This window comes from Myripristis murdjan, chromosome 10, assembly GCF_902150065.1.
Source record: "Myripristis murdjan chromosome 10, fMyrMur1.1, whole genome shotgun sequence".
NCBI lineage: Eukaryota > Metazoa > Chordata > Actinopteri > Holocentriformes > Holocentridae > Myripristis > Myripristis murdjan.
Genome location: NC_043989.1, coordinates 3,305,574 through 3,317,747, shown reverse-complemented (window position 1 = coordinate 3,317,747; position 12,174 = coordinate 3,305,574). Strand labels below are relative to the sequence as shown.

At 43.3% G+C, this 12,174-nt stretch overlaps 1 protein-coding gene across 3 annotated transcripts in view; it reads left to right on the top strand.

The window, feature by feature from the left end:
• Positions 1-12,174, top strand: part of LOC115366655 (LIM and calponin homology domains-containing protein 1-like) — a 146,741-nt gene that overhangs the window by 127,425 nt on the left and 7,142 nt on the right. For 2 of the 3 annotated variants that reach the window (XM_030062211.1, XM_030062210.1), the window contains 5 exons: positions 1,020-1,048; positions 8,145-8,237; positions 9,894-10,058; positions 10,201-10,295; positions 11,181-11,333. In XM_030062211.1, the coding sequence (XP_029918071.1) occupies positions 1,020-1,048; positions 8,145-8,237; positions 9,894-10,058; positions 10,201-10,295; positions 11,181-11,333 (535 nt within the window). Of the gene's footprint in view, positions 1-1,019; positions 1,049-3,933; positions 4,048-8,144; positions 8,238-9,893; positions 10,059-10,200; positions 10,296-11,180; positions 11,334-12,174 lie in introns of all 3 variants that reach the window. The other variant, XM_030062209.1, reaches the window with a different exon arrangement.

Sequence of the window (12,174 nt, the reverse complement as noted above, 5' to 3'; positions counted from 1 at the left end):
CAAATTAATGTTTTTTGAAGTTTCTCATTCATTCCAACTGGATGCACATTTAAACCAGTGCGCAGTTGTTCCAAATCTATTTGTTTATCCATATTGGTATTTTGTGATTATAAAGGAGTTTTCTTCAAACATTAAATTAACCTCATTCTGTTTTATTGTGTTGTAATGTCTCTGTTATGGATTGTGATGCACTGTTACAAAATCTTTTCCAAAAATTAAAAACGCAAGGTAATCCGCAACAGCACATGAATAGCAAATATTTCTCTGCAGTTCTTTCTTTTTCCTTTTTTCTTCTTTTTGCCTTAGCTTCATTTTTGCCTTTTCTTTTTTCCTCAGCTTGTTTTTTTGCCTTTGCTTGGTGCTTTATATTTTAGCTTGTCATAATCACGGTGGCCACCAAAATCAGCAAAATCCCCTTTAATTGGGGTTTTTTACAGCTAAGAAGAGACAAGATAGGAAGTGGCTTTGAACATGTTTAATTATTATTATTATTATTATTATTATTATTATTAATTATTATACTAAATACAGAGATGGGAGAAATCAGGGTGCTGTTACAAAATGAGACAAAAGCATAATCCATTTTTAAAATAAGTGTATGAAGGATTGAAGCAGCAAAATAATAAAATAATTGAATAAACAGCAGCACTTTTTGTGTCTCTGGGAAACTGACTTTCTCACATGTTGACATTTTGTGGTCAGCTTGGTAACTACAGCCACTGTTTGTAGTTTGATGGAGCACAGCTGAGTGTCTGAACTCAGCTGGACGCTCTGCTCTTGGTTCTGGTGGCCACTGGCCGTCCCTCCGTCTCCTCACTTTGTATTCATTTCTTTCATCAGCGTCTGTGCTCCTCAGGCTCTCAGACCACCGCTCTGGGTGCTTTCCATCCTCCGGAAACATGTTCCAAAGCACATTTGTGCCGTCAGATAAGGCAGATAATTTGATCATCTGTGTCTGCTGGTTTTTATTTGTCTGAAATGAAACCTAACTGCTGTGTTTTCTCGCTCTCGCTCCGCAGAGGAGACGGACAAGGATTCCCGTAGCAACGTGAGTAAAAAGCATCATTTGACTTGACTGTGTTTTGTGGTCGGACTCTCAAAGGCCTTTTTACTGCTTCTCATCTGGCTTCTCATCTCCCCCGAGGCCCAGCAGACAACACTGGTTCAGTTTAGTGACCAACAGACAGACACCGCTGAAAACACAGATAAAACTCACAGCAAACCACGGCTACATTCATGATTTGTCGTCTAGATGGTATTAACCCACTTCGGCTTTCGTAGTTAAATCCAAGTCTACCTTTCCTCATGTAACTGGATCAGAAGCTCTCTGTGAAGGCTGTAACTCCAAACCTATACATTTGGAAACAAACCTGCTACCTGAAAATCATTTTTATCACAAAATACTCAAATGTTTTTTTATTTGCAAAGCTCAGCTAGCATCTACAGTAACACTCCATGTTGAGTTGTGCATTTTTTAAAGATGAAAGTAGGGTGTCTGCAGGTCCAAGTGTTGAAATGCCGTTAGTCATTCGTCTAAAACTTGAATTTATGAGGTTTTCATTTCAAAATAAATTCTCACACTTTATGTACACTGTCCAATGTCACTAATCAACCTTCTATCATCTTCTTGCATCAGCTTTGTATCAGTTAGCCTTAATGCTTGGGGTTAGGTTGATACAAAGCTGATATGAAGATATAAAGTTGAATATTAACCTTGTAAAGACCACTGCACAGTCCAAATCTAAGTAATTTTATCTCATGTCACTTATCTGTCTGTGTCCTTTGGTCAGAATGACCCAGTGACCGGCCTGTCACACTGACCTGCAGAGAGAAATCCCAGAAAATCCTTTGCGTTTCCTGTCCCCGGATTTATTCCAACTGTCTGAGCAAAAGGAAACTGTTTGAATTACATCTAAGTGTTCCTACCTGAAACCAACCTGTGACCTGCACCAAACACATACTACATTCCTTTATACATACCTGCAATGCACATTTTAATGAGATAAAAATTGATTTGTCCTAAAATTACCTCACTGAGTAAAAAATTTCAAAAAGCCTCTTCTTGGCTTCAGGAGATTCATGGTTTTAAAGGCATAAAAAAAGGCATAAAAACTTACTGTGATACCTGCAGACACCCTGATAGGGTAGAACTGGTTTTACTGCACATTTGGCTCACCTTAGCCGCCTTTCCACTATTGCACCATTGCGAGCTAGGTCTATCTTCAAGCCAGAACAAAAACCTTTGTGTTTCTACTATCACACCGATGGCTCTGCAGAATTGCCCTAAAACCGGCCCACAACATGCCGCCTTGGAGAAAACATCCCCGTGTAACACGAGAGGGCAGTGGGAAGCGAGTGGGCCACTGCCAGCTCTCCTGCTGTGTATTTCATGTCCTCTTTCGTTGTTGAACATTATCCTCTGCCCAGGTAGTGAGCAGAGCCCTAATGTCCTCATTTGACCAGTACGGCCAGCTGTTGTCCATTTTCATTTATGCATTAGTAGTCCAGTCATTTTATGAAAAAACCTTGGACAAATTGCAAGAGAAAAAAACTCAACTGATTTTGTATCCTCAGTTTGTCCTGAGTGAGGGGAAAAAGTCCCAAGAAATCCCATTGGTGGAAAGTTTTGAAAATCACCTATTTATGACCACAAATTACCAGAAAACACACAGGGGAAAGGGGTTCAAAATTTTACTTTCAGATATCACTATAAAAATTCACAAGTTGATTACACACACAGAGACAAGAAAAAAAGTCAATTACAAGTTCTTTGAATTATTCTGTTTACACAGCTACTATATATATAGTAACCTTTTAATTCACTGTTTAAATGTCTCCTCTGGCATTTATTCCTTATATTCCTTATTAGCGCATATCAAATCAGATAATGTGTCATATGCATATGTAAACAGAATAATTCAAAGAACTTGTAATTGACTTTTTTTCTTGTCTTTGTGTGTGTGTAATCAACTTGTGAATTTTTACAGTGATATCTGAAAGTCAAATTTTGAACCCCTTTCCCCTGTGTGTTAAAAACAGTGTTTTTTGGTAGTATGTGGTCATAAATGGGTGATTTTCAAAACTTTCCACCAATGGGATTCCTTGGGACTTTTTCCCCTCACTCAGGACAAACTGAGGATACAAAATCAGTTGAGTTTGCTTCTCTTGCAATTTGACCTAAGTTGACCCCAATTTTGGCCTAAAATTACTGGACTATAGTCCTCTGCGATAAAAGCGTGTTGATGAGAAATGAGCTGCTTATATCTCTAAGTCATCAGCTGCACCCGTCTCCCTGCCCAAAGCCAGATAAATCCTGCCTGTGACCCTTCACTCCACCTCAGGCCCAGTTAGCCCAGTCTGGCCCTGAGCACCTGGAGACTGGCCCGACAGCCCCACCAGAGCGCCATCAAAGACCAGAAGTGACAGTGGAGACGCAGCTGACGCACTCGCTCACCCACATTTGCTTTGTCAATAGTGGAAAGTCGGCTACTGTGAATTTTCCAGCACCAAAAACCGGGACGTTCAGCGGCCGTGGCCAACATCTGTACCATATCATGATCTCAGCCTGAGCAGCTGTTGATGCCAGATGATGCTGCAGAAATGGGCCGATACTGCTTTCGTTTTCCTTTGAGCTCATCTCTCTCTCTCTCTGTCTTCTCTCTCCTTTAGTAGGCGTCCTTTGGCTAGCATTGGAGTAGTGCTGTTGTGGTAGACCAACTATTTCTGTCTCCTTTCCCTCCTTCCTCTCCTCTGGTGGATGTGTGTGTGTGTGTGCGCATATTGGTGTTGGTGTATGTTTGTGTGTATGTGTGTGCGGTGGGGGGTGATCAATCTTTCGGTCTGTTGGTGGATGCGTGGGCATGCGGGTGTGTTTGTGCATGTTTGGGTGTGTGTGTGTGCGTGTGTGTGTGTGTGTGCTGTGGGGTCTATCAGGTGTCAGGGCCGGTGTTGCCCCAGGCCAGGCGGGGTGACCGCTGGTCTTGGGACCCGGATGAGGAGCGAAAGCGTCAGGAAAGGTGGCAGCAAGAGCAGGAGCGCATGCTGCAGGTACACAGTGCAGCTCAGCAGGCAGAGCATGGCACCCAGCAGGGCCAGGGGCGCAGGTTCAACTCCCCATGCAGCTGAACAGGCAGAGCAAGGCATTGACATTAACGCCTGGGATTGGCAGATTGGGGGGGGCAGAGCTGCTCTGGAGGCAGAAATGAACTATTTGGTTTAGTTAAATCTGTAATGTTTTTAATTAACATACAGCACGGTTAAAACATCCACCGTGGCTGGAGACTCTCTCTCAGAAATAATCTTTGGACAACCTGAGTGAAATACACAACATTTATTACAATTTCAAGGTTCAGTTGGTCAATGACATTGTCACTGTGCTAACATGAAAAGCTCCATAGTTTGTTGTCATAAAGCAGCATGTGAAAATGTGACACTTTAAAATAAAGAAAAAAAAAAAAAAGCTCTTCTGGCTTATTACAACTGCAAGCTAATTCTGATGATAATTGCAAAAGTAGATCATTATGAAACTGAGCGATCTTTCTAGGAGCTGAAAAAAATGCACTGAAACAAAAATTACCCAGGTATCTCGTCGACCTAATTAACCCTCCATGTTGAGCCATATAAGCTTGGCAGGTCAGGAAGTCTACCAGGCGTAGCTAATTAACTGGCCTGGTGCATTTTTAGTAATTCATATTTGATGTTTTTAGACTTTGATCAGAGTTCTGTCTGTGCTGCCAGTTAGCGAGTTTTAGCTGTGAAAAATGGTGGGCTCTTTGGCTCCCACTAACGAAGTTAAACTCAGCCACTGAGATCGTTTCTGCTCCAGAGCCGCTCTGCCTGTGCAGGTCAGGCCTGAAGGCCCCAGTGCAGTTCAGTGGGAACAGCCAGCACTAACACAACAATACTAACACTGCCTTCATGTTACTCTCAGCTGCTTTGGATAAAGACAAATGGAATGTGTTAACATGCAAAAAAAAAAAAAACATCTTCATCTTAACAAGTCATTTAGTGTCATGTTCTAATGTTTAAAAACTTGGTTTTCTTTAAACAAGGTAAAAAAAAAAAAGACAAAGAAGAAGAAACAAGTGGGATTATATCATCCCACTGGCAGATTATTTTTCATCTTGTTTGAAGAAAAACAGGATTTTAACCCTGAATATGAGACCAAACCTGTTAAGCTGGAAACTGTCTGCTTTACAGACACTGAGCTGGCTTGCTAAGCAAAAGAAAGAAAAAAAAAAAGCTAAGCATGATTTAATGCATAAGTACGGCATGGGCTTCTTAACCTCCACATACCTGCCAGCATACCTGCAGCAGCGCAGTGAGCTGCTGTGTGACAGTCGCTGGTGGAGTAACCAAGTGTCATGACGCCTTGCAAGCTTGCATCCACATCTGTTTTTTGTATTGAGCACATGAGCCTGCTCCAGTCACAGCCAAACTGCTCCCTCACACTCACACTGTGACCACTAGAGGGCAGTATCACACACACTGAGGTCACTGTCCAAGGTTGCTGCTGTTGCTGCTGCCCCAATCACCCTCTCTCTCCTCCTCAGCCAATCAGAAGTGCATCTCAAAGAACGCCAGCCTTATTTACTCATCTTTAAGCCTCAGTAGCATCAGTGATTCTTAAAAAATATACTGTCCTCATCCACATCCAGTAACAGAAGATGAAACAAAGGTTATGATATTGTAACCCTAGCTCTATAAGTTAAGGTGCAGCCCTCTACTGGACTCTTAGGATAATCCTCTGCTCCAATCAGATGCACAGACTGGCTCAATTAAGTTGGCATAAACACAGCTGGCCAATCAAGACGGCCTTCTTAATGTGTGCACGGTCTGCACAGTATATAGGACAGCGTACCGAGCTGCAGGCATCCACAGCCCTCTTCAGCGAACGGGATAGGAGTGGCAGGGTAGAACTAGGGTTACAGTAGCGTAACCCTAGCTCTGTCTCACCCAGGCTGGATGGGTAGAGCCCAGTGAATGAACATCCTGACGTGACATTACCATCAGATAACAGCCTCACCGATTAGTCCAACCTGCGTTTTCCAATCCAGATCGCTTAGAAGGGAAAAAATGAGGGGCCCACTCCACCCTGCCCGCCTCACTGCCCCGGGTCTTCCAGGTGTACGGCAGACTGTAGGTGACAAAGGGTTGGGGTCTGATCTAAAACAGCTGACGGTCACACCGCCTCTTCACAAGTCCAGACCCTGAAAAGGAACCCGTTATGTCCAAGAGATAGAACTGTTTGAACAGACATGATGCTGCCATGCATATGTTCGTGACACTCAACCTACAGAAAATAGCCGTAGACACTTGTAGAGTGTGCACAAACCACAGAGGGAGGTCTCTCCTGGCCTGCCTATAGGCTTAGGAGATGCACTCACAAAGCCGTTTGACAAGGTGTTTCTTGGATAGGGCTTCCACCGTCCCCAGAGCACACAGAGCCAGCAGCTTGGTACCTGCCTTATATACTGTGCAGACCACACGCACAATATACAAATCTCAGTGAGCTGGTCTGTGCATGTAACTGGAGGAGAGTGCTACCCAAAGAGTCCAGCAGAGGGCAGAGCCGGTTTGAGGCAGAACAAGCAGAGTTGTTTCCTCTGAAATCGCTGCAGGACTGTCAGTTGAGATGCACTGAAGTGGATGAATGGCCGGTGCATGAATGTGCTCGTTCCCTGCCTCCCCTGTCAGCTTCTTATCTCTGTTTTACCTCCTGTCTTTGAGTCTTTGACCTTTTAAATGTGAACTCTCAGGGTTCCTACGCAAGTTTGGAAAAATATCAGAAGTGAGTTTAGTTTTTTTTTTTTTTTTTTGTGGGGCTGGAAAAGTTTGGAAATCACCCAGAACCTCGGATAAATTGTTTCTTGCTGTTCAATCATGATGCACATGTGACTTCATGATTTATGTCAAGATGCTGCAAGGTTGATGTTTGTCTAGAATCATCTGAGGCCTCAGAGCATTGCAGTCATTTTGCTGCTGTTGCAGGGCTCACACAGGCAAGGAAAACCTGGGAAAGTCAGTTCATTTGAAAACACAATTTCCAGGCTGTGGATAAGATGTGGAAAATTGATTGAATTGAAACCTTTATTTATTCTCGGAAGACAGTTGAGGTTTCCCTCTTTTACAATGCCGCCGAGATACAGAAAATTACAATTTACAAAAGTTTTGGGACAGTTAGGGAAAACAGAATAAATCTTTACTTTGCTCAAGATTGACTGACAAGGCTTAGTTTAAAAAAAAAAAAAAAAAGAAAAAACAGAGGATGGAAGTGTTGCTTTAGGATTCCAGCTGTGTGTTCATGCATCAGTTTGTGTCGGTCTGCTGTTTTTTTTTTGTTTGTTTTTTTTTTTACCTCAGCAGGTCAATACTTTTCACATTTTTGGTCAAAGTAATTAGAGATTGCACTGGAAATGAAAAATGAAAGACCTCACTTCTAGGTGTACATATGTCGTTGTTCTAGAGAGGCTCACTTACAGTATTTGAAATACAGACAATGTAAAAACACACATTTTCAGTGGCGGCTCTAAAAATAGTTTCTTTTGGTCACATTAAGGTGAAATGTATAAAGACGGCTTGGAGAAGTCATTGAAAACCGTATGTGGAAAAAACAGCGAATGAACCCTGTATCAGCAAACATCACACTGGAAACGGATCAAAATCTTGAATTGCATTGAAGAAAAAGTGAAGCGGTGTATTTGGTGTATTTTGAAGTGGAACCTGTGTAGGAACCCTGTGTTCGGCTCTGCATGCTCCGCTTTTGCCTTTTCGTCCTCAAAATCTTCTGCTGGTCTCTTTTGTCAGCTTTTCAGCAAATATGAGACATGAGCAAGTTTTAGCCACTGGACATGTCACCTTGATACTCATTCATCCTGTAAATCAGTCGTATATCAGGTGATAGACAGTGTGTTGAACATCACATCAGGATGCGCAGGTCTGGTTTTTAAAGAAACAGGAAACAGAAACCCTCAAAAGCTTTTAGAAGGAAGAAAAAAAAAACAAACCCTCAGTCTTCTGGGGTCCCGATGTAATTTCTGCCTCGGCCCGTGTGTGTTTCCCACCCACGGACAGTTGTAGTTCGCCCCGTCGCTTCTTGTTGCGGCTCTGTGCTGTGTGTCATGTGTCTGTTGCCATGGTAACAGGAGAAGTACCACCGCGAGCAGGCGAAGCTGAAGGAGGAGTGGGAGAAGGCGCAGAGGGAGGTGGCCGAGGAGGAGAGGAAGTACCACGAGGAGGTGTGTGTGTGTGTGTGTGTGTGTGTGTGTGTCTGTTGTTTTTCGTGAAACATGTGAAAGTAAATCTGCCAGTGGGACGAGATGCAGTGTCTCTTGTTTCAGGATATTTTTTTCTACACATCTCTGAAATCACAAAGCAAGTTTTTATGCTCGTCCGACTCACTTTAACACGAATCTCTCAGGATGGAAAAATAATTCGACATACCACTTATGCCAGCAAATTATCATATTAACGGTTGTGCATCTGGATTCCCCACAGGATTTTTATTTAAAAAGGAGACAAATATATTTTTCTTGAAATTACTGAAGGCAGAAAGCTGCTGCTGCACTGCCCTCTAGAGGCTGAAACTTTTTGGCACGTTCTCCGGGCCAGAGGGATGACCTGCCTGAAAGTGTCAGCCACTAGAGGGCAGTGTGGCTGACGTTTTATACTGACGTTGAGTCGCTCTTTAAGCTGTTATGTGCCTTTAAAGACTGACCTTCTGCTCCCTCCTGCCCAGAGGTCGCGTTAACCGAATATTTTCCGTCATTGACGGTTTTTTTTAAACGGTGACGGAAAAATCTGAAGGCCATCTGTCATTTTGACAGATTGCAGTTCACACCCCTGACCACTTGGTGGCAATGACAGAGCTGATAGCAGTCCGGTGCGGTGCCAGTTCTCCGGCTTACCGGTGTGACTGCGAAAAAAAAATCTGGGTTCTCCCAGCTTTATCTAACAGACATATCTCTGGATCCAATAGAAGTGCAGCTTTCGTTCTCAACCACACTAACAATAGGCCTTCTAGCCAATCAGAAGTAGGGCGGGGGCGGGACTTGGGTGTTGACAGTGAGGCGCTCCATGTACCGTCCAAAGTGAGCCTCGTCAGCCTTCAGTGACGCACTGCAGCCCACAGGATGGACCGCAGGTTAATGAAGCCCGGGGAAGACAGCAAAGATGTTTCTTAAATCAATGATGTCGGCGCCGACAGGATTCGGCATGCCTACTCTACATATCTTTATCTCCTAGACCGTTTATGACACACAGAAACTTAAAAAAAACGTCTAAAACCGGAGAAACGGAGCTTTGCGCCTATATACAGTGCCATTACGGTAACTCCTTAGGACTACTGACACTTCAACCGTCCAATCACAGAAGAGTCCTGAACCAATGGTGCGACCGAAAAAAAATGAGACGGTTTCTGAGAGCAGAGAACCGGAGCTTTCCGATGGTGTGCGAAATCACTCAGTCAGTGCACAATTCTGACAATTCTACAACCATAGAAAGCAAAATAAATCAAGGCGGATTTAGTTTAATTGCAGGGTTAATAAGAATAAATGGCGATGGGCTTGGAATGGCAATAGATAGTTACAAGATAGTTAATATTTCAAATAATGTATATATGTTATATGATTAAATTTGCCGCATTCAAAACGTCGCGGCAGTTGAGTGGCAGAAGTTTCTTTAAAAAGATATGGTTTGGATTTTCTGTTCAGCTAACTTTGGACTGAATATTAATTAAAAATGAATGAAAATGAAATGCTATTGAATATGTCCTTATCATTTAAAAAATTAAAGTGACTGGTAAAAATAGATTATGACGGGATTTTTACGACCCTGTCAGTCAAAATGACAGACAACGAAAAAGTGTAGCGCGACCTCTGCTCCTGCCCCACCAGGAGCGCAGGATACTGGAGGAGACGGTGACCCCGCTGACGCCCCGCTCCTCAGCCCTGCCCTCCCCCATCAGAGGGGAGCTCCCCGCCCCCTCGGAGCCTCAGGACACCATCGTCCGCTCGCTGGCCGACTGGGAGCGCAAGCAGGAGCTGCTGGAGAGGCAGTCGGTCAGTGACTCAGGCTAATAGATACATTTAGTCACACTTTGCCTGGAAATTACATGACTGGACATGCTGGGGGGTTTTTTTGTTTTGTTTTTTTGATTGGTTGTTGAAATGACTGTTCCTTGTTTCTGATTGGACGGCACAGAGGGGGAGCACGGAGAACGTGGAGTGGAAACGGAGGGAAAACGACCGGACGAGTGACATCAGCACGGCGGACGACAGCATGAAGACAAGCAAGAGGTCGGTGGCCAGACAGGGTCACTGTCTGTTTTGGTGGTAAAGGACACAGCAGCAGTAAATGATTCATTTTAGGCCCTTTAACTGACATTTGTAGCGACCTAAAGGAATATTTCACTCAAAAACTATATTTTGAATGATTTACTCACCCGGAGTTGTCTTGAACTTCCATTGCTGTTAGACTTCGGCAAACGACAGCAAAAAGGAGATGAAAATATCCGTTTTAAATTCTCAAACTCTTTGGTCAGCAAAGTCCTGCTCAGTCATTGGCTACTGACTGAAGCGTCACTGTAGCCAATGAATGAGTAGGACTGTGGCCAATGAAAAACCAGGATGCAAGTCTTGAGTTGTGTGAATGTGCAGGTGTTTGTGCATGAGACATTTTCTCGAATAGTTTATTTTGCGATGCTTTAGTGAAAGTACATTGGCTCGGGATGTAATGAATAAATGAGTGGAAAAATCAAGATCTGGACTGTGCTGCACAAATCTGAAACAGACCTTTTCATAAACTCAGCATTAACAAAAAAATCTGTCAGCAGGATGAGGTAATCCCACTTGTTTCCAATGCAGTTTCTTGAGTTCTTGTCTGGGAACAAGAATAAATACATTGCAACAAGGCGAAATAAAGCAGATCAGCCCACTAGGATTAAGAAAATAACACTTAATCCAAAAAAAAATTCTGGAAACAAGTTGATTTGCCTCAGAAATCATCCCACTGACAGATTTTTTCATCTTGTTTGAAGAACAATAAGATTTTAACACTGAAGGTGAGACTCAATCACCTGATAAGAGATTTCTTGTGCACATGGTCAAGTAAAAAGTGTTAAATCTTCTTGTGACATGCTGATGACGGCAGATGATGGATGATTTTGTCTCCGCTGTGCTCAGCTTGTTGACTCAGAGCAGCAGCCAGGTGGAGACGCTCAGTCAGAACGGACAGAAGGCTCCTCCGGCTCCGACCAAAACCCCGACCGCAGGCAAGAGGCAGCAGGAAGCTCTACCAGACAGCAAGAGGCTCAGCCGGACTGCAGGAGACAGGAGGTGTGTCTGTGTGTGTCTGTGTGTGTGTGTATGTGTGTGTGTGTGTGTGTGCGTGCTTCTCAGCCAGCGTGTTCTTTAACCTTCAGTCCACGTTTTCAGCGACTCCTGCACTGTTTCAGTCGAGCCGGGTGGAGTCCCTGAAAAGTTTCTCTTCCCTTCATGTCCTTCTCATAATTGCTGTGTTTTATAGCAGCCAAACAGCAGAGGGCGCCCTTCACTGTCAGTATGAGCTTATTGATGCGGTTTTTGAAGTGATACATTTGTCATAACTCAGCTGAAGCAAAGAAAGAGAAGTAGCTGTAATGTTATTACTAAAAAATAACGAGGTAATCCCTGACATCACCATTTTACGGGGAAAAATAATCTTATCCTTGTAATCTGGGTGACAGCAGTGTAATTAGCCCTAATATTGTTAGTAACATGGCCATTATAAACACCGAAGCTGTGACGGATGAGTCTGCTTTGAAAAAAAAAAAATAATAACACCCAGGTCCAGAAATTGTGTGTATGTGTGTGTGTGTGTGTGTGTGTGTGTGTGTGTGTGTTCAAGGCTTCTGTCTGTATCCTGCTTTCTTCTCCATCTGTAGTTGATGTGTAAAACGTCACACCTGATTTTTAACTGTCATAAGCCACAATAATCACATATTTGAGACATCACAAGACACCTCAACCCCCCTCGAGGGCCCCTGGGGGTCCTTAAGGGGGTTCCAGGGGGTCCCAGAAAAATGAGGAGTATTTTAATTTAACTATTATGACTAGATTATTAACTAGAGATTAGCCCAGTGAAAGAATCTATAAGAATGACTATTTAGTTCATAGGTTTCTGCAGTATAGAGAGTTA